The 23,073-nt window shown below is 50.3% G+C and overlaps 1 protein-coding gene across 2 annotated transcripts in view; it reads left to right on the top strand.

Moving 5' to 3' along the window:
• Nucleotides 1–23,073, top strand: part of LOC135829902 (ankyrin repeat domain-containing protein 42-like) — a 107,587-nt gene that overhangs the window by 27,473 nt on the left and 57,041 nt on the right. For both annotated transcript variants that reach the window (XM_065342282.1, XM_065342284.1), the window contains exon 4: nt 18,795–18,917. In XM_065342282.1, the coding sequence (XP_065198354.1) occupies nt 18,795–18,917 (123 nt within the window). The remainder of the gene's footprint in view (nt 1–18,794; nt 18,918–23,073) is intronic.

Below are 23,073 nucleotides of genomic sequence, written 5' to 3'. Positions count from 1 at the left end.
GTGGGTGTACCATACTCTACTGATAAACTGCACTGACCTGCTGTACCATGGTAGGAAGAGTCCATTTTGTGAACAATTCTACTTAACACACGAGTTGCATTTGTGTCTCTTTATCAGCCCCTGGGCATATAAACGGAGGTGGGCTTATATCCGGATACGTGGGCTTATATGCGCGGAATTACGGTATGGGACCTGCCCCACTGCCAGTCACACCCAAAAAACGAAGATAAGCATGTGGAAAACAGTCATCATACAAAAAAACCGCTGAGCCCCTCGGGACAGAAACACAAACACAGCATGCAACATGACATGGAAAACCAGAAAACAGCGGACAAAACAAGCAAAAACGTACAGGATCCAATGGTGGGTGGGCGGGAAGACTCCAAGCTAACACGAGGAATACAGGACCACGCCGTAACATGTGGCAACTGACCACTACTGGCAAAGCTCGAGCTTCGTGCTTCGCAGGCTCACTCGTTCGTCTGTTGGGGAGGGGGGGGGGGGCTGTGTCCATGTCGTGAATCTGCCACTCTCCTCGGCGGCGCACATTCCTCATCCTCAGTCAGTGGCCGCCCAATAAGCCGGAATTACAACTGGACCAGATGCCAAGGGCAGTGTGGGAGAGCGCACCTCTACAGTAATGTCAAGGCCGCCAACCAAAACTTGGCATGCATGGCCGCCTCCTCCAGCAACTGGCCAAGTTCATCAGCTCCTCCCACCAAACGGTCCGGCAAGTAAGTCTCCCATGGCAGATTCCGACCCAAGCATGGCAGGGCGCCACGCCACTACCCCTGCTTTGAAGCAGACATGTGAAGACAGTAGTGACACATACATTTACTTTCACTCACCATACCAGCCAGCCCTGCTCTTGATTCCAATATGCCATGTATTCACACGCCCATCGATGTTGTCAGCTTTACTAGACTACTCACTGATCATTTAGGCAAGGCATTCTCTACCTTCGCGAGCAGGGGCTTAAAATCTGGATTCCGCATAGCCTTAGGCTTCATGGGTCGCCGTCAGACCATGACGGACCCCAATCTTCCCTCATGTACCGGATATTCCTTGTAAATACTTGAGTATGTAGTATCCACACGCTCATTGCAGCACACTTCCCGCAACCGGTGAAACTACGGACAGTTCATGTCTTCATAGATGCAGTGCGCAACACGAATCTCGAAGCCACTCCACAACCTTGCCTGGTTGCGCCATCCTGACATATTTGACTGCCTATCCATCTGATGCCAATCACGCAATCTTCCGCTACCACTCTGGGATACTGCTGACTAGGCAGGAGCTGACAGAAGAGCTCCGACAGCTTCTTCCACTCACGGGAACATCTCATTCTCGCGATTACGATGGTCATTCGTTCCGCATCGGCACCACCACTACTGCAGCCATGGCGAGTACCTCTGACTGGTTAATCAGGGCAATGGGCCCATGGAGGAGCAACAGTGTCCTGCGCTACATCAAGACGACCGACACAGACATGGCGCAGCTGACCCAAAAGCTGTCCGAGGTACAGGCGCATTGCAGAACACAATGAGGTATGTAAGAACCCGCCACGGTGGCACACAACTCACACTGATGCATGTACCCACACACTTGCTTAGACCAGCTGCCGATTGCTTGGAACAGCATGGCAATTTGCTCTGCTGAGATCATGCTGACAGACTGCGCTGATAGCCACAGCAGCGTCATTCAAGTGTGTGCATTGCAATATGTCACAGCTTAGCATGGAGGCTGGGCAAACATGGGCAAGCTATCTCCTCTCATCTGGCAATCTACCACGGCCTTCGGCCATCACACTCATGCGCCCACACTCATGCCCCCTAACGGGCATCGCACTTTGCGCGAGGGCGGTCCACATTCCGTCCACTTCATGGGCTGCACTTCGTGCGAGGAATATCATACATACCATCATATAAGCCGTCCACACTCTGACCATTTCATGGGTGCCTACTTCATGGGCTGCATCTCGTGCGCGGATGATCCTACACATGATTATCACATGCCATATTCTGTTGCCCTGCACTCCATGAATCCTCCATACATTGTGTGTTCTCCACTGGTCTTCAATAGCAAGTGCATGCGTGATAACAGGGGACAAAGCAAGCAAAAACGTCCAGGACCCAAGGGAGGGAGGGTGGAACATTCCAGGCTAAAACGTGGAACACAGGACCATGATGGCAGATGAGAGAGAGAGAGAGTTGCGCAGTGGGAGAGCAACAGTGCTCAAAAGAAAATGGTGAGTTAAAAATAGGTTTTTACACTCTTTTGCTATGCTCAGTCCTGAAAAGCAACATTTTTTTCACTCACATAGCAACCGGTTTGTTCATGCGGTAGTGGTCTACCAGAGAATGTACTCACGAAGCAAAGGACATTCAGGCGGAAGCAATGTGTCTGCGGCTGTCGCACCACCTGATCGGAGGCTGAGGAGACGTATGGTGTCGGGTCAGTCTGGGTGCGGCCCACAAGCAACTTGAGGATTCCCGTGGCTCTGCTGGAGCTCATGGTGCTGCGCACGCCTGTCCCAGAGCAGGCGGAGGTTACTTTTCCCAGTAAATGTCCATGTTGGCCGGGTAAATGTCTTCCTTGATGGAGAAATCTCTCTGTTATGCGAACCGGATATGGCATTGAGTCGGTGAATTGGCGAGCGACCAGAATCACGTCCCCTGCTTCAGTTAGTCGTTCTTGCGACTTTGCAGGTGCACGGACATATGCGTCGGGGTAGAATCCAGCGAGGACACCACGAGATGATGCAAGTCGTCCCAGGGTAGTAGGGAAAAGCACCAAAGACAAAATTTAATAATGGTGATATATTACAGATCCTCCAGTGACGCCTCTGGTTGGGCCAGGGTGGATATCAGCTGGCGGACCAAGGACTGTGAGATCGGAGTTCGGCGGGGGACAGGACGAGCACAGAGACGGCGAGCGGCGACTTGCAGTTACGTGATGACTGGTTCCGCGATCGGATCTGGGTGACCAGCCTTACGGTGCAACCAATATAGAGCCACACAGCCTTGTCAGACAGGGGCAAACATAGCGGCTTGTTGGATGAAACTCGCTCAGTATAACTACACGTGTACTGCGTGAGCTGGGAAAGGGGAGAATCCGGCCCCAGAAGCTCACATACGCCAGCTACCGAATGCTTGCAGATATGCAATGCCTGTAGATGGTGCCACGTCACTGAGCAGGACGAACGGGAGAACGTCAACCAGGTGCTGAACGACTGGATTCTGTATGGATGCTAGTTCCGTCCAGAAGGGGGAGGACGCTAAACAAGGCAAATGCAAAGCGCTTGCACACACACACACACATACACACACACACACACACACACACACACAGGAAAATGACACACAGGGGATCCGGTATATAGAGAGTGCGTGTTGCTCTGTGAGTTTTGCCGGTGTTCTGTCCATGTATTGTGGGTTTCCAGACTCCCCTACCCGGTGCACTTTGCAGGGGCCTGACCCTCCTCTGTGTACAGGTCAAACCTCGCTATAACATAAACCTCACTATAACGTACACATGTGAATGTCCCTGCCGAAACCGCATCACTTCTGTACAAAATTTCCTCGCTATAACATAATCCGCTATAGTGTAATGTTCGCTATAACGCACTGTTTGCTGGGTCCCGGGCGCACGGAGACCTCTGCATAACGTAACAACACCTCTAAAAAAAGACTATGTACACGGCATGCATGCCTTCTCGCGACGAATTCGAGACTGAGCCGTCCACCTCGGAAGCAGGGAGTAGTAAAATACCGGTATTTTACTACTCCCATTACTTTTTATAGGGTCTAATATTATGATTGTACAAGTACACGCACTGCATGACTCTTGTCACCCCTTTGCTGACAAGCCTGTACACATGTACACATCTTTGCTAGTCATCATCATACCTGTATGGAAAACAGTACAGTCAGTACAGTTGTAATCAGTAGGTGAAGAGCGTCATTTTGACATACATATTGCATATTGGTGTGCCCAACTCACTATACCATAAACCTCGCTATAACATAATTTCCCCCATCCCCCAGAGATTACGTTATAGCGAGGTCTGACCTGTAATATCAAGGTTAGATAAACAAGAGTGTGCAACTCCTGGATGCGTTCGCCCACGGTATAATTTTTTGTTGACGTGATCTTTTCTATGACGCATGCGCTGCGAGTCTTTTGGAATGTTTTGCCTCGTGCACTTGGCCAGGCTTTACATTACAAGGTCGGTGCCCAGTACATGCTCTCACCCTGCTCTGCAGCAAAATGCGCGTTTTTCTGGAAAAAAAGGTGACGTCAACAAAAAATTCCGCCGTGGGACGGGGTATCTGCAGATTGTGCAGGAGAGATCCGGAGTTGCACACTCTTGTTTATTTACTCTTAGTAAGATGTTTGTTGTGTACAATATGCGCCGAGTGAATTGAGTTGGGGACCAGGGGTGACAACCGCTGCACCCTCCAACCCGGGCCTCATGTTACCGCTGCCTCGCACATCATACCGTCATGCATACAGGCAAGCTGAGACAACCATTTTCAACATCACAGCCCGTCGGGCTTCTTCCTCCCTCATCATCACTGTTCATCAGGCGTCTCCCTCCCTCATCATCACCGCCCATCGGCCGTCTCCCTCCCTCAACATCACTGCCCATTGGCCGTCTCCCTTCCTCATCATCACTGCCCATCGGCCGTCTCCCTCCCTCAACATCACTGCCTATCTGGCTACTCCCTCCCTCATCATCCCTGCCCATCAAGCATCTCACTTCACATGGGTAAGGGTAAGTTCATTGAATAGACCAATCCCGAAAAGATTGTCTGGGTTCGAAAGGGGGCATGTCAACTGAGAGTACACTGTACAACACATACATGGCACTACCTGATCAGCATGCGGCACAGGACGTGTTTGATAGTTCTCTTGTGAATGCGAGGGTAAGTACACGGTTTTCTCGTTAGTTGCATGCAAGAGAGACGATGCGACAGAAAGCAAAGACCTTTGCAGTTTTCTTTCTCGCACTGGTAATGGTCTGCTGTTGGAGTTGAAATGCTAAGACATAATCCTTGTTTCGCTCTTCTGTGTAGTGTGAAGAGGTTAACGAACATGTAGAGCTCACTTTGATGAAGTAGGCAAGGCTGTGAGCGCTGTGGCTCAAAGCGATAGACCCTAAATCTTACGAGATATTTCGAGTGCTATTGTTTGTTGCGAGCACTTCGTCTTCGATGAGTCCTGCCTCTTTCCTGGCAGCTGCCCTCCTATAGGACCAACCATGAAGTGACTGTACTCATCTGCAGCCGATCAATGTTATATTGCACAAGAAGATAGCGTTTTCGCCAAGCCAGTGCCCCGCCGAAGACCATCGCGTATCACACCGTCGGAGCGAGTTCATGATGAGAAACATCATTCGCGCGAGCGTGATGAAGAACTATTTCGAAAGACAACATAGTCTTTACCCCCGGGACGACAACTATGCGCACGTCCTGCAAGGGGAGAATGTCACCAGCGACATCAACGAAGACGACGGCAGTATTTCGGAAACCTGGAGTCAGCGGAGCGGAGGTCGTCAAGCTCCTCCGCGACCCGGTACATGTACAGTACAGGTGACATGCCGACACGAGCGTGCGGAAACACAACATACACTGTAGTAATGTTGCGAGAGTTTGCGGAAGGAGTCCAAGTCGGAAAATCCATCAGCTCCAAAAGCTACTAGTGTAGGTGGGCGATGAGACTCCAGCTTCAGACTACAACAGTCAGGACTTGTAAATAGTTGAACTTTGTGAAGCAGCAGATCGAGAAGTTAGCTGAAATCGTAGCTGTTGCAGTATGTCGGCGCTATGTAGCTTGCATATTTTACGGAGAGTCGATCGCCACGCGAATGTTTCTCTCCTCACCGAGAGCTAGCTGGCGTCCAAACTCCGTCAGGGTCTGCCTATGGTACCGAAGGTCCTTTGACTAGCTGCTGGCAGGACTCCATCAAATCCTTTAGCTTCAGCTCAGCGAGCAAAAGTCGCTCTCTCCTCCGCCATGAGCTGACACACACAAACTGAATACAAAACGATGCACTTCACGCGTGCCCCCTTTCACGAACCCAGACAATCTTTTCGGGATTGGTCTATTGGCAATTCACACCAAAAAAAAAACACTATACTAGCATATGCAGCAATTATTATTATAAGGAAAATGGTGATTGAACACGGCTGTTAGCTGCACTTGGATCGCGGCAACTTAGTTTTCTGCACGTGAACCATGAAAAATCAATGCATGCTCATGCATGGGTTATGTACTCTTGATGTCATGCATAACCAGTCAGCTGGCCTACTCGCCCACGCATTTGACAGGTAACAATTCCATCAAATTTGAGATATCGCTTCGTTCTAAGTCTCAAAACAGTTCTAAAGTCACCAAACCACGCTGGTAATCGATGGCTATTCAATGTTAACATCTTCAGGAAGACTTCAGCCGTTTCCCGAGAGTTTGGGCATCGTTGTCGTTATTTTTCACGGTGTTCTTCTTCCTCCTGTCTGGAGCTGCAATTGCATCCTGGAATTATTTGAAAGGCATTTCGTGCGGGCTGTGGGGGGTTCCAACAGGCATAAACTGACATCGCTATAGGATAACTGGTAACTTTCACCCTTCAAGGAGGTAGAGCAATGAGAATTTTTTTGTGGCGGTCGTCCAATTTTTGTGGCGGTCGTGGCTGTATTTGTGCACTTCCAAGGCTTTCATTCTGCCTGATACTACTCTCTACTGTATGGGAATCGTTGTTTAGGCACATGTAGCTGTCTTATTTGGTAGATCTGCTGTTTTCAATCACTTGGGACACTTTGTCTAGCCTTTTTGTCTTTCGTTCGTGCCATCTACCAGTTTTGTGGGGTGCCTTGACCTGTATTTGTGAAGTTCTTGAGTAAAGACCCCAATTTTGACTGGAGTCACGTCTTGAATTGAATTTGCTGGGCGAGCCCTCGTTCACGCTGTTGTCCTTATCGTAATAGTCAATATCTCATTGCTGGACGGACTAGCGGCTAGAACAGGGATGACCAAACGGTCCAAGTGTGTACTAGTACACGATTATTGTTTCCATCATCGTGAAATGAGCGTTGTGGAATTGCAGTCGTCTGCCTTTGGCACTGAGGACATGAGGAAAGTTGATTGTTACTTCTGCTCAGCAATGAAGCGATCATCAGCTCTCTTTGTTCTAATTATTGAGAGGACATACCGGCATCGCAATCAAGTAAAGATTAGGCAAACCTCGCCAACCTCCAAAGAGAGTCGAATATATTTTCTCCAAATGCAAAGACGATCTTCGTGAGTTTGTGACTTGCATTTGCGTGCATACACGAGCAAGTCACGGACCACGGCACGTGCGCGGTTACCATGCCATCTCGAACCGATGCCATCTTTCTAAGTTGCCGCTTCTTGACAGCCGTGTGAAAAGAACCCGAACTATTCAGATATGCGCCTGACAGCCTTTTCACATATCTTGCTGAACTGTACACCATGTGCGTTGAGACGGGACAACACCTGAAACTTGGCAGTGGCGAGTTAATCCCGCTGCAGAAGCCAGGAAAAGCAAGAGGCCCGGGAAGTAGTCTGAGACCCATTGTTCTGCTGAACGCCCTGCGCAAGGTACTTTCTTTAGTGGTTCTAGCACGAATAATCCCCCGAGTTCAAGCTTATGTATCGCAAATGCAGAGTGGGTTCAGACCGAATAGAAGCACTACAGATGTAGTATGGGCTCATCGATGGATCGCTGCACGCTGCCATCCCCTGCAGTCCAGTACCGTTCTGGCGGTACTTTACGGTAGAAGTATTCTGGATATCGATATGTCTCGCGCCTTTGACACTATTAGTCGCCGGAAACTTGTCAATGTGTTGCGGTCATTCCTAGAGCAAGATGAGGTGCGCCTGGTCCAGCTCCTGGTTTCAGATACAACGCTATCAGCACGCATAAAAAAATACCCAAAGCCGATCATTTGCAACAACATCTGGCACCCCACAAGGTGACTCGCTGTCACCCGTGTTATTCATCATCTACCTCGAGACTGCAATGCGCCATGTTTTCTCCTGTATTCCACCTCGACCTAATCTAGACATCATGTGGTGTGATGTGTGTGCGGGGAAAAAGACAAAAAAGTAGGGATTCACTGGCCAGAAAAAGCCTCTTCATAGCTGTGTGGTGTAGACCAGGCTGAATAGTGGCGGTCAATTCTTTAGCCTTGCAAGCTGTTGAATGGTGCAATCCCAGCACAAGCTGCTATGGCTTCTGCTGTAGCATCGCTATCATCGCCTCCGGCAATGGGCGTCCAATGGTCCAATGGTGTGTGTGTGTGTGTGTGTGTGCGTGTGTGTGTGTGTATGTGTGTGTGTGTGTGTGTGTGTGTGTGTGTGTGTGTGTGTGTGTGTGTGTGTGTGTGTGTGTGTGTGTGTGTGTGTGTGTGGGTGTGTGTGTGTGTGTGTGTGTGTGTGTGTGTGTGTGTGTGTGTGTGTGTGTGTGTGTGTGTGTGTGTGTGTGTGTGTGTGTGTGTGTGTGTGTGTGTGTGTGTGTGTGTGTGTGTGTGTGTGTGTGTGTGTGTGTGTGTGTGTGTGTGTGTGTGTGTGTGTGTGTGTGTGTGTGTGTGTGTGTGTGTGTGTGTGTGTGTGTGTGTGTGTGTGTGTGTGTGTGTGTGTGTGTGTGTGTGTGTGTGTGTGTGTGTGTGTGTGTGTGTGTGTGTGTGTGTGTGTGTGTGTGTGTGTGTGTGTGTGTGTGTGTGTGTGTGTGTGTGTGTGTGTGTGTGTGTGTGTGTGTGTGTGTGTGTGTGTGTGTGTGTGTGTGTGTGTGTGTGTGTGTGTGTGTGTGTGTGTGTGTGTGTGTGTGTGTGTGTGTGTGTGTGTGTGTGTGTGTGTGTGTGTGTGTGTGTGTGTGTGTGTGTGTGTGTGTGTGTGTGTGTGTGTGTGTGTGTGTGTGTGTGTGTGTGTGTGTGTGTGTGTGTGTGTGTGTGTGTGTGTGTGTGTGTGTGTGTGTGTGTGTGTGTGTGTGTGTGTGTGTGTGTGTGTGTGTGTGTGTGTGTGTGTGTGTGTGTGTGTGTGTGTGTGTGTGTGTGTGTGTGTGTGTGTGTGTGTGTGTGTGTGTGTGTGTGTGTGTGTGTGTGTGTGTGTGTGTGTGTGTGTGTGTGTGTGTGTGTGTGTGTGTGTGTGTGTGTGTGTGTGTGTGTGTGTGTGTGTGTGTGTGTGTGTGTGTGTGTGTGTGTGTGTGTGTGTGTGTGTGTGTGTGTGTGTGTGTGTGTGTGTGTGTGTGTGTGTGTGTGTGTGTGTGTGTGTGTGTGTGTGTGTGTGTGTGTGTGTGTGTGTGTGTGTGTGTGTGTGTGTGTGTGTGTGTGTGTGTGTGTGTGTGTGTGTGTGTGTGTGTGTGTGTGTGTGTGTGTGTGTGTGTGTGTGTGTGTGTGTGTGTGTGTGTGTGTGTGTGTGTGTGTGTGTGTGTGTGTGTGTGTGTGTGTGTGTGTGTGTGTGTGTGTGTGTGTGTGTGTGTGTGTGTGTGTGTGTGTGTGTGTGTGTGTGTGTGTGTGTGTGTGTGTGTGTGTGTGTGTGTGTGTGTGTGTGTGTGTGTGTGTGTGTGTGTGTGTGTGTGTGTGTGTGTGTGTGTGTGTGTGTGTGTGTGTGTGTGTGTGTGTGTGTGTGTGTGTGTGTGTGTGTGTGTGTGTGTGTGTGTGTGTGTGTGTGTGTGTGTGTGTGTGTGTGTGTGTGTGTGTGTGTGTGTGTGTGTGTGTGTGTGTGTGTGTGTGTGTGTGTGTGTGTGTGTGTGTGTGTGTGTGTGTGTGTGTGTGTGTGTGTGTGTGTGTGTGTGTGTGTGTGTGTGTGTGTGTGTGTGTGTGTGTGTGTGTGTGTGTGTGTGTGTGTGTGTGTGTGTGTGTGTGTGTGTGTGTGTGTGTGTGTGTGTGTGTGTGTGTGTGTGTGTGTGTGTGTGTGTGTGTGTGTGTGTGTGTGTGTGTGTGTGTGTGTGTGTGTGTGTGTGTGTGTGTGTGTGTGTGTGTGTGTGTGTGTGTGTGTGTGTGTGTGTGTGTGTGTGTGTGTGTGTGTGTGTGTGTGTGTGTGTGTGTGTGTGTGTGTGTGTGTGTGTGTGTGTGTGTGTGTGTGTGTGTGTGTGTGTGTGTGTGTGTGTGTGTGTGTGTGTGTGTGTGTGTGTGTGTGTGTGTGTGTGTGTGTGTGTGTGTGTGTGTGTGTGTGTGTGTGTGTGTGTGTGTGTGTGTGTGTGTGTGTGTGTGTGTGTGTGTGTGTGTGTGTGTGTGTGTGTGTGTGTGTGTGTGTGTGTGTGTGTGTGTGTGTGTGTGTGTGTGTGTGTGTGTGTGTGTGTGTGTGTGTGTGTGTGTGTGTGTGTGTGTGTGTGTGTGTGTGTGTGTGTGTGTGTGTGTGTGTGTGTGTGTGTGTGTGTGTGTGTGTGTGTGTGTGTGTGTGTGTGTGTGTGTGTGTGTGTGTGTGTGTGTGTGTGTGTGTGTGTGTGTGTGTGTGTGTGTGTGTGTGTGTGTGTGTGTGTGTGTGTGTGTGTGTGTGTGTGTGTGTGTGTGTGTGTGTGTGTGTGTGTGTGTGTGTGTGTGTGTGTGTGTGTGTGTGTGTGTGTGTGTGTGTGTGTGTGTGTGTGTGTGTGTGTGTGTGTGTGTGTGTGTGTGTGTGTGTGTGTGTGTGTGTGTGTGTGTGTGTGTGTGTGTGTGTGTGTGTGTGTGTGTGTGTGTGTGTGTGTGTGTGTGTGTGTGTGTGTGTGTGTGTGTGTGTGTGTGTGTGTGTGTGTGTGTGTGTGTGTGTGTGTGTGTGTGTGTGTGTGTGTGTGTGTGTGTGTGTGTGTGTGTGTGTGTGTGTGTGTGTGTGTGTGTGTGTGTGTGTGTGTGTGTGTGTGTGTGTGTGTGTGTGTGTGTGTGTGTGTGTGTGTGTGTGTGTGTGTGTGTGTGTGTGTGTGTGTGTGTGTGTGTGTGTGTGTGTGTGTGTGTGTGTGTGTGTGTGTGTGTGTGTGTGTGTGTGTGTGTGTGTGTGTGTGTGTGTGTGTGTGTGTGTGTGTGTGTGTGTGTGTGTGTGTGTGTGTGTGTGTGTGTGTGTGTGTGTGTGTGTGTGTGTGTGTGTGTGTGTGTGTGTGTGTGTGTGTGTGTGTGTGTGTGTGTGTGTGTGTGTGTGTGTGTGTGTGTGTGTGTGTGTGTGTGTGTGTGTGTGTGTGTGTGTGTGTGTGTGTGTGTGTGTGTGTGTGTGTGTGTGTGTGTGTGTGTGTGTGTGTGTGTGTGTGTGTGTGTGTGTGTGTGTGTGCATACATGCATGTGTGAGTTTGAGTGTGCTACCTAGTGTGTTCATTTGTGTGTGTATGTGTGTATACTGGTTACCCCAGGAAGTGTAGGGTGGGCATAGGTAACTGTCTTGGCCGTTTTATACCGATGTACTCTGTGTGGTGTAGACCAGGTGTGCATTGGTGGTCTATTCACATGGCTTCGCCAGTTGTGTGGATTAGACAGTTATCTGGTGCAAGTCTTGATCTGTCTCATTCAGATCTTGTTCGCTATCGTTGCTATAAGAGAAAATCTGTGGGAGCACATCCAGTGCATTTGCAGATGTGCGTGCTTCTCTTGCGACGGCCATATACATGGTACATACATGGTGTGTGTGTGTGTGGGGGGGGGGGGGGGCAAGTAGTTCGGTTTGTGGTACACTTACGCCAGGTGGCGTTGGGTCTGTTACCAACGGACTCGGCTGCTTTGGTATAATGTTGTGCCTTGAAGTATACATACCTGTTAACCATGAACTGCTTCTGGCTAGATTAACTCTTGTGTAATCAATGGTACTAGTGAAGCTTATGTCAGATCCACCCTTAAAGGGGAAGTTAAGGCAAAAATTAAAATTTCACCAGTTGTAGTCTTCGGGGTGCTGAGTCGAATGGTCTTGGTCCGAGAAAGCTGAGACGCTCCCTTCCTACTTGAATCCCAATCAAACTCGCGCACTTCCACCGAAACTGGGTGACTGCGCCCTACGAGATGGGGATTTGTATGCAAAATGTCACTAAAAGCGCCATTTCGTTCTTATAAAAGCACGGATGACCGCGATTGGCCCATATGTTGTAGTCTTTTGGACGCTGAGTCGACTGGTTTTGGTACGAAAAGGCTGCGATGCAGCGTTCCTCCTCTATTCCCAATCGAACATGGTTGAAGAAGCGGTCACGTGCTCCTGGGTGCCAAAATCACCTGGTCACCACGCCAGCAGGCGACAACTTTCACACTAAGGTTCAACTCGAGTGACAGGACTGCACCCAAAAAAGGTCAAAACAGGCTGTAAGTTGTACCCTGCAGGCACGGTGACCAGGTGACTGGTGTACGCAGGAGCACGTGACCGCTTCTTCAACCATGTTCGATTGGGAATTAGGGGCGAACGCTGCATCGCAGCCTTTTCGGACCAAAACCAGTCGACTCAGCGTCCAAAAGACTACAACATATGGGCCAATCGCGGTCATCCGTGCTTTTATAAGAACGAAATGGCACTTTTAGTGACATTTTGCATACAAATCCCCATCTCGTAGGGCGCAGTCACCCAGTTTCGGTGGAAGTGCGCGAGTTCGATTGGGATTCAAGTAGGAAGGGAGCGTCTCAGCTTTCTCGGACCAAGACCATTCCACTCAGCACCCCGAAAGACTACAACTGGTGAAATTTTGATTTTTGCCTTAACTTCCCCTTTAATTACCCACCCGCACTAGTACCAAATGTTACCTTCACTGGGGGCAGAGGTAACTGCAGTTGGATCCCGGGACGGATACCTTGATGCCATCAATCCTTTTCGTCACCTTGTCCTCCCCCACTTACTGAGGTGTGGTGAGCCCATAAGTGGGATACTTTCAAGTCCACGCTAGTTTGCGGATTTCAGGGGGTGTAGGCCATAGGGCAGCTTAATAACTAATTGAGTCATCTTTCCAAGATTCCTTTGGAGTTTCTCTCCCCTCCCCGGCGAGACTCGCGTGACCAGTTTCGGCAGTGAGCAAGTACAACTACAAGTGTGTGTGCGTGTGTGTGTGTGTGTGTGTATGTGTTTTTGTATGTTTTTTTTTGAGGTTTTTTTTGCTCTCTGTAAGTCTTCCTCTCCTGACTGTTTCTGGACAAAGTGAGACAGGCCTGGGCGGCCTGGGGCCTCCCCAGCCGTCGCCTCCCCAGCCGTCCAGGATAACATACTGAGGCGGGAATATCGGCGGCGGACTTGGTCGACGATTTTTGATGTCGACACTCTTGTCGTCGTCCCGTTCTCAGATGCCTTCGCGAGGCGTTGCGAGCCTGCGAGTGGTGACATCTACAGCACAAAGAAAACGACAGCATGGAGTATTCAGCATAGGCTCTTGGAAGGTACGCTCTCTGGTTGAGAGTGAAGGCCACATTCAGACGGCTGCTGCGAGTGGAATTGTTGCCGACGATAAAAAAAATTATCAAATTGTACAACATCTGGAACGCTTGGAGATGGACGCCGCTGCTCTTCAAGAGACCCACTGGTTTGGTCAGGAAAACTATCAAGTCCACGGAGCAATGGTCATTGCTTCGGATCGGCCTGTGCCTGGGGAAGGAGCACCCAGACGGCGAGGTGAGGGCGTTGCGTTTGTGCTGAGGGGAAATGCGCTTCGGGCTTGGGGCGAAGGAGGTTGTCAACTCGTCGCAGTATCCGCTCGGTTGTTGTCCATACGCTTGAAGTTTGATCTGGCGAGTGGAGAGGTTGAATGGATGTCGCTGGTTACAGCTTATGCGCCAACATTCAGCAGTAAGCGCTGTGAAAAGGATGCGTTTTATGACTCTCTGCAAGGAGTACTCAACTCAATACCGTGCACAGATAAATTTGTTCTACTTGGAGATTTCAATGCCAGAGTGAGGTCTGGAGAGCCAGGTGATGATTGGAGCGCTGTGCGTGGCTCACATGGCTTGGGCTGCCTGAATTCGTCTGGGGAGGAGCTACTTCAGTTTCTGGCAATGCATCAATGCTGGATCGCGAACACCTGGTTCAGGAAAAAGCAGGAATTGAAAGGCACTTGGCAGCATCCCAGAACTAAACATGTCCATTGTATTGACTTCATCATCACAGCGCAAGGGAGCCGGCACTGGTGCACTGATGCTCAGGTTATTCGCTCGGCAGAATGTGGGAGCGACCATAGTCTTGTTGCCGCCAGGTTTAGGCTCGGCAGGGTCTTGTGGAAACCGCGGAAATCTACAAAGAGAGTACGATTTGCAGTGCATAATCTGCCCGCAGTGGTTTCGACAGATGCTGAGGGAAACCACCGGAGGAAGGTTGACGACTACCAGGAAAACATCAATGCCAAGATTGATGCAGTGGCGGACGCGGACACGGTAGACGAGAAATGGAATGCGATGCGGGACGTGGTGACGGCGGCAGCTGCGGACACTCTCGGTCATCAGAGGAGACGGCAGCCTGATTGGTTTACGGAAAGCCAGGACGGGCTGCGGCCACTGCTGGACGCGCGCAATGCATGCTATCGAACATGTATCACTAGTGGCCGAAATCAGGAAGAGTATTCGCGCTACCGTGTTGCGCGCACGAGGGCTCGTGCTGCCACCTGAGCTGCGAAGAATGATTGGTTTGCTGCCATGGCACAACGTACTGAGAAGGGGCGCTTTGACTCGGCGCGCATTTGGGCCGGTATCAAGACCATGCAGACGGCTCGGCGAGGGCTTGTGGGTGTAACTGCAGTCGCTGTGCGGGACGAGAACGGAAATGTCTGTAATTCACCGGCGGATCAGGGCCGCACATGGCACCGCCACTTCTCCAAGGTTTACAATGTTCCAACCTCGTATGAACCTGCAACTGTTGCCACCATTGAGCAACAGGAAGTGTGTGAAAACCTCGCCGATCCACCTACTCTGGAAGAGCTTAGGCAAGCTGTGCGCCGACTACGGAACGGAAAAGCAGCAGGAGGCTCTGGAATCTTACCTGAACTGCTGAAGGCTGGTGGGGATGGCCTCATGATGGCACTACTAGACCTTGTCCAGACAGTGTGGAATGCAGAGCGGGTGCCCCAGGAGTGGGTGGACTGCCAGCTTGTCCCGATACCAAAAAAAGGAAATCTATCCAGCTGTGACAATTGGAGGGGCATCGCTCTTCTGGAGGTGGTAGGAAAGGCTGTTGCTGGCCTCGTCCAGACAAGATTGCAGCGGCTCGCGGAAGACATCCTGCCAGACATGCAGTGTGGATTCCGCAAAGGCAGATCTTGTGCGGACATGATCTTCGCGGTGAGACAAATATCTGAGAAACTATAAGAACATCGCTGCTCTGGTTTCATGGCTTTTGTTGATCTACGGAAGGCCTATGATTCCGTCACCCGTAAGTGCATGTGGGAAATTCTCCGGAAGGCGGGCGTACCTGACAAGCTGGTTACCATTATCAGCTCATTTCATACCTCTATGTCTGCAAACCTGTCGATCTCGGGCATCGAGGCCGAGCCTATTGAGGTGCAAAATGGCCTTCGACAAGGTTGTTGTATGGCCCCAGTATTGTTCAATATATTCATGTGGGCAGTATTCCAGCTGTGGCAGCGTGAGGTTGCGGACATACCTGAGATTGGACTTCCCGTCTCCTCTAACTCTGGACCGTCTCTCCTTTTCAAACGCCAGAAGACTGACACAATCAACATCCATCGTGACTGTCAATTCGCAGACGATTCGGCACTTATTGCTACAACTCACCATGGTGCCACACTTGCGCTCAGCCGGTTCATGGACGTCGCAACTCGCTTCGGCCACACCATCAACCTATCAAAAACCAAAGTAATTCGGCTTCGGCATTTCTCCGGAGGATCGTCGTCCATTGGTGGTTGGCGGGGAAATTGTCGAGAATGTGCATGACTTTAGCTACCTAGGCTCCATCATCCATACTGGTGGCCGCACCGCAGTGGACACTCGGTCCCGAATAGCGTCAGCATCTAGGCCATTCGGAGCATTGCGTCGATCTGTCTTTGATGATGGCGATCTTTCACTGGCAACGAAGCGAATGGTGTATGATGCATGTGTGGCTTCTCTTCTCCTTTACGGAGCGGAGTGTTGGGTACCACTGAAAAGCGAGCTTGCGGTGCTGTCCGCCTTCCATCTTCGCTGCATTTCCGCAATCTTAGCCCTCGGTAGAAGAGACACCTGGGACTTCCACATCAACAGGAAGACCATTCTGGAGGCCTGGAATCGTCGAGATCCAGTGGATATTACCACACGTGTTCTTCGCCGCCGTCTGGAGTGGCTAGGCCATCTAGCTAGGATGGACGGCGATAGAACTCCGCGCCAGCTCCTGTTTAGTGCGCTCCTTCCGCCGAGGCCGGCTTGCGGTCCTCGGAAACGGTGGTGAGACTCTGTCAGAGCTGACCTCTCCGCAGTGAACATCGACCACACGGAATGGTACGACCTCGCCCAGGAGCGTGGGAAATGGCGCAGTGCGTATTCCGCTCAACCAGTACCGCGATCGGCTCAGCGTGACACTTCTGTGCTCTGCGATGTTTGCCAGCGTACTTTCGCCCACCAGAAATACAAGAATCGACACAAGTACCTGGCCGAGAGGAGGAAGCCCATATCTGAGCAGTCCGGCAGCCGACTATGTAATGCTTGCGGGAGATGGTTCTTGAGTGCTGGCGGGCTAGCTTCGCATAAGTGTCTCTCCAACTCGGCTGCTGAAGTGGCGTCGGTCTCGGGTGTGGCATCGGCAGACTCGGTCCGGAAACATCGGGTTGCCCTGCCCTGCTGCAGAGCGCATTGTCTCGGCTGCGGTCGCTGCTGCAAGTCATCCCGTGGTTTTGACCTGCATAGCTGTGCTAATTTCCTGTCCAGGAAGTAGAGCGGCGTTTCTGGGTCCAATGCTGAACTCAGTGCTGTCGACCCCTGCACAGGGGACACGTGACCATTTGATGGCAGTGTTACCAAGGTGTGTGTGTGTGTGTGTGTGTGTGTGTGTGTGCGTGCGCGCGTGCACATGTGTATGCGGGAGTGTGCGTACATACTCGGATGGGTACGTGCATATTTGAGTGTGCTAGCCTGTGTGTGTTTCTTTGTGTGTGTGTGTGTGTGTGTGTGTGTGTGTGTGTGTGTGTGTGTGTGTGTGTGTGTGTGTGTGTGTGTGTGTGTGTGTGTGTGTGTGTGTGTGTGTGTGTGTGTGTGTGTGTGTGTGTGTGTGTGTGTGTGTGTGTGTGTGTGTGTGTGTGTGTGTGTGTGTGTGTGTGTGTGTGTGTGTGTGTGTGTGTGTGTGTGTGTGTGTGTGTGTGTGTGTGTGTGTGTGTGTGTGTGTGTGTGTGTGTTTATGTTTGTGTGTGTGTGTGTGTGTGTGTGTGTGTGTGTGTGTGTGTGTGTGTGTGTGTGTGTGTGTGTGTGTGTGTGTGTGTGTGTGTGTGTGTGTGTGTGTGTGTGTGTGTGTGTGTGTGTGTGTGTGTGTGTGTGTGTGTGTGTGTGTGTGTGTGTGTGTGTGTGTGTGTGTGTGTGTGTGTGTGTGTGTGTGTGTGTGTGTGTGTGTGTGTGTGTGTGTGTGTGTGTGTGTGTGTGTGTGTGTGTGTGTGTGTGTGTGTGTGTGTGTGTGTGTGTGTGTGTGTGTGTGTGTGTGTGTGTGTGTGTGTGTGTGTGTGTGTGTGTGTGTGTGTGTGTGTGTGTGTGTGTGTGTGTGTGTGTGTGTGTGTGTGTGTGTGTGTGTGTGTGTGTGTGTGTGTGTGTGTGTGTGTGTGTGTGTGTGTGTGTGTGTGTGTGTGTGTGTGTGTGTGTGTGTGTGTGTGTGTGTGTGTGTGTGTGTGTGTGTGTGTGTGTGTGTGTGTGTGTGTGTGTGTGTGTGTGTGTGTGTGTGTGTGTGTGTGTGTGTGTGTGTGTGTGTGTGTGTGTGTGTGTGTGTGTGTGTGTGTGTGTGTGTGTGTGTGTGTGTGTGTGTGTGTGTGTGTGTGTGTGTGTGTGTGTGTGTGTGTGTGTGTGTGTGTGTGTGTGTGTGTGTGTGTGTGTGTGTGTGTGTGTGTGTGTGTGTGTGTGTGTGTGTGTGTGTGTGTGTGTGTGTGTGTGTGTGTGTGTGTGTGTGTGTGTGTGTGTGTGTGTGTGTGTGTGTGTGTGTGTGTGTGTGTGTGTGTGTGTGTGCGTATGTGTGTGTGTGTGTCTGTGTGTGTAAAAATGGAAAAAAATGAACAATAGGGATTCACTGGCCAGAAAAAGCCACTTCAATCAGCTGTGTGGTGGATACCAGGCTAAGATTAGTGGCTGTCAAATCATCAGCCTTGCAAGCTGTTGAATGGTATAATCATAGCACAAGTTGCTATGTCTAACATAGCTGTTAGCTATCATCCGTGATGGGCATGTCTGAGTTCTGAGTTCTGAGCGCGTGTGTGTGTGTGTTCGCGTACGCGTGTGCGTGCGTGTATATGCGAGCATGCAACTGTCCGTGTGTTTGTGATTGTCTGTGTTGGTTTGTGTGTTTGGGTGTATGTGTGTTTGAACATGCTAGAATGTGTGTATCTTTATCTGTTTGATTTGTTTGTTTGTGTATTTTGTGTGTATGTGTGTATATGTGTGTGTATGTATCCTTATGTGTGTTTGTGTGTGTGTGTATGTGTGTGTGTAGTGTGCGCACGCGCCTGCGTGAGTGTTTGTGTGCATACTTGCGTGCAAAATATGTGTTTTAATGGTTGAGATTGAGTGTTTTAATGGTGTGTGTGTGTGTGTGTGTGTGTGTGTGTGTGTGTGTGTGTGTGTGTGTGTGTGTGTGTGTGTGTGTGTGAGCATGTCAGCATGTGCATGTGTGCATGCATGTACGTACGTATCTGTGTGCTTGTTTGTGTGTGCGTGCGCATTTTGTGCTTGCATACTCAGGCTCTTCTGGTGCTGGCAGCATGCTACTATGGCAGCATTCATTGTGTCCAGTTTTTACTCTGGTGTGATCCGTCGCTCTTGCACGGCAAAGTTATGTTCAATGCCTTTAAGGAGCCACGACATGTGAGTACTGGACGAAGTGCTCGGCGTGAAACTGTTTGTTCTGATGACTGGTTTGTTTATTCTGATAAATCCAACATGTGCTCATCCAGTCAGCATTGCTGTCAAAGATGTTGCCAGAAAATTGCATGTTCCTCTGTTTGTAAATGTGGTGAACAATGCGCCTCAAAGCCATATAGAGTAAAACAACTGTAACTAAAGACCGGCACCGTGACTAGCAACCAGCCTGGTACTAAAGACCACCGTGACTAGCAACCAGCCTGGTACTAAAGACCACCGTGACTAGCAACCTGCCTGGTACTAAAGACCACCGTGACTAGCAACCAGCCTGGTACTAAAGACCACCGTGACTAGCAACCAGCCTGGTACTAAAGACCACCGTGACTAGCAACCAGCCTGGTACTAAAGACCACCGTGACTAGCAACCTGCCTGGTACTAAAGACCACCGTGACTAGCAACCAGCCTGGTACTAAAGACCACCGTGACTAGCAACCTGCCTGGTACTAAAGACCACCGTGACTAGCAACCAGCCTGGTACTAAAGACCACCGTAACTAGCGACCAGCCTGGTTCTACACACCACTTCACCAGGCACGGACGGTCTCATATACAAAAATGCACTGTGACAAGCGACTACCTGCTGAACGCGTCCAGCGACCGCCTTTTCTTGTCCCAAAGTCAATTTTTGACCTGTAACTAGCGACGGCAGTGCAGGAAATCAAAGGTTGTTCGAAGTTCCTTCTTCGAAATTTTGATGATTTTCTATCCTGAATGGACTCTTTCAATACTACAGCTGCACGAATGAACGCAATCTCATTTTGACAATGGGCTGAACTGCACCTGTCATAGTTTCAAGTGCTCGCATGAGCAAACATGAAAGAAAACGTCTTGGAGAGCACCTGCTCGAACCTGCTCTATGATCGATGCTACTTCTCAAAGGAGAAATGGCATTGCGCAAGTGGTGGGAAATTGTATTAGCTACATTTTGACATACATATCAGAGATGGGATCCATATATGGTTGAGGGGTGCAAACCTCTATCTAAAGACCACCTGCCACTAAAGACCGTTTCTTCTTGCCCCGAGGGGTGGTCGTTAGTTGAAGGTTATACTGTATACACGGTATACTTTAGTAGAGCTACAACATAACCACTGGCCAGTGGGTATACTTTAGTAGAGCTACAACATAACCACTGGCCAGTGGGTATACTTTAGTAGAGCTACAACATAACCACTGGCCAGTGGGTATACTTTAGTAGAGCTACAACATAACCACTGGCCAGTGGGTATACTTTAGTAGAGCTACAACATAACCACTGGCCAGTGGGTATACTTTAGTAGAGCTACAACATAACCACTGGCCAGTGGGTATACTTTAGTAGAGCTGTTGTGAACCCTGCAAGATTCTCTAAATTGTCAGGATCGTACGACCACACGGCACGAGGACAACTCTTTTCCTTTACACAGTATATTTCACTTCATCTGATAATTAACAATGAACACTAATAACACCAGCTATTTATAGCATGCAAAAACAGCGTACATGCAAAACATAAGCAGATAAAACTGGACATAACAGCGTATACAGCAAAACGCACACAACGCATATAGCGTATGCCATGCAGCAACATCAGCGGTACGGCGGAGTCGAAATACAACATTTCAACGAATACAATGCCATAAGCGCGAAGGCCTTTCCCAATTGAGAACTGGTGGTTTACAACATTCTCCCCACCAAAGGGCTTCTCACCGCCGTACAACAATGCACACAAGTCAAAAACGATCCGGGGCTCTGACTACGCGCCCAGAACGCGTTATCTCCTGCTGCCGTGGTGGTGGTAACGGTGCTGACGGTTCATACGCTGGCTGCTGAGGGACGATAGCAGGTTGAGCGGTATCTGCAAGCCCAGGAGCCACGTCCTGTGACGATACTTCTAACGGCACTAACCTTTGGATCGGCCTCAACAGGGTACTGGTACTCAACTTAACCTTGGCAACACGACGCTTACCATCTCGACCAGGGAATAACTCGATGATCCGTCCCAAACGCCAGAACTGTTTGCGCTTGGTATCATCGAGAACAAAGACAACATCACCCACAGCTAAAGGGCGCGACATGGTCTGTTGGTGTTTGTTCAGCTGACTTAGGTACTCCACCTCCCAACGATTCTTGACATGCTCCAGTGTCCGACTGAGGTAACGCAATCTTGATGACATCTGCGCAGCGTCCAGGGTACCTGCGGGCTTCTCTGACGACATCCAGATGTCACCCATCATCATTGCAGGGGTTACTGGTGGCTCATCCAGGCTATCAGACACATAAGTTAGCGGACGACTATTCACCACTGCTTCAACCTCATACAAGAGGGTCTCAAGCTCCTGGACCTTCAGAAACGCTGTTCCCATTACCTTTTTCAAGGCACTCTTCACTGTACCAACCATTCGCTCATAGAAGCCTCCATGCCATGGTGCAGCTGGAGGATTGAACATCCATGGCACACCCAGTTTGTCAGAAGCCGCCTTGAACGTTGTAGCGTTGTCAGACCTGATCCGAGACGGCAAACTACGTCTCGCGACAAACTTCCGAAATGCCATCAAGAATGACTCGGTACTTAAACTATCGACCACCTCCAAGTGAACTGCTCTGGTGGTGGCACACACAAACAATGCTATCCATACCTTCGGAGATGACTCACCACGGCGCACGTACAACGGACCAGCATAGTCGATGCCGGTAGTTGCGAACGGCCTCTCGTGAACAACTCGGTCTTCCGGCAGCGGCGGGCAGACTTCTGAGGCAGCCTTAGCCTTGTAGCGGCGGCATGTAACACATCGCTGAGTAATGTTGCGTAGCGCCCGTCGACCACCGATAATCCAGAATTTCTGACGGATGAACGACAAGACTCCTTCTACACCTTGGTGCATCCTTTCAACATGCATTTTCTCCAACAGCAACTCGGTCAGATGATGTTTGCCTAACAGGACTGGGTGCTTGGCTCCATACGCCAACTCGCTGTGCTGAAGTCGTCCCCCGGCTCTGAGCACTCCATGCTCATCCAGAAACGGTGCAAGCTGATACACCTTCGACCCAGGCTTCACTGGTTGACCTTGCTTGATCAGCTCAAGATCCTCAGCGAAACATGCGGCTTGAACGATGCGGTACAATACGTTGTCTGCTGCAAAATAGAGTTCAGCACGAGGCTCAGTGTGCTTCCACTGCAACATCCGAGTCACCATGCCCTGTGCCCTCGACCATTTACTGAATCGGAGCCACCATTCCTTATCAGATTCTCGACTACAGGTGGTGGCTGACACTCGTACTTCTACACTGGACTCATCTGTAGCTGCGGTTGAGGATGCGGTGGGCCAGTCCTTGGGCTCCGTGATCCAGGTTGGTCCGCCCCTCCAGAACGGACTACGGATCTGCTGTGCACTACTCCCACGCGACGGTAAATCTGCTGGGTTGTGAAGGCCTGGGCAATGGTTCCACACAATGCCGACCTTCTTCGATATCTCTTGGACTTGACTGACGCGGTTAGCCACAAATGTTTTCCATTTGTACGATGGATTACTGATCCAATGAACGGTAGTGAGACTGTCAGTCCAGCCATAGACTTGCGTGACGGTCACACGCAGCTCCTTCACCACAAACTCAGCGTAGCGAGCCGCTAGACATACTGCTTGTAACTCAAGGCGGGCTAACGTGGGTGGAGACACGGGTACCACTTTGGCCTTGGCAAATACCAAGTGCGACTGTCCATTGACGACTGCATACAAACAACATCCAAACGCTTTCTCACTGGCATCGGCGAAGGCATGAAGCGCAATCGGCGTGTCAAGATTGCAGCAAATCCAACGTGGTACGTCAATGCTCACCACTTCGGCCAACTCTCCCCACCATTGCGCGCATGCGGCTGCGATGCCATCAGGCAACTTATCATCCCAGTCGCCTCCGACTTTCCAGGCTTGCTGTAGCAGTATCTTTCCGGGCACAACTGCCGGTGCTGCTAGACCTAGCGGATCAAACACTGACGCAACACACTTGAGGAGGGATCGCCGGGTCCAAACAGACGGCCTATCGGACTCGCCTAGCGCTGCTATGCTGAGCAAGTCATCACTGGTTTTCCATTTCAGACCGAGAACTTTATCTCCGGCCTCTG

This window comes from Sycon ciliatum, chromosome 13, assembly GCF_964019385.1.
Source record: "Sycon ciliatum chromosome 13, ocSycCili1.1, whole genome shotgun sequence".
NCBI lineage: Eukaryota > Metazoa > Porifera > Calcarea > Leucosolenida > Sycettidae > Sycon > Sycon ciliatum.
This window is presented reverse-complemented; position numbering and strand designations above follow the sequence as displayed.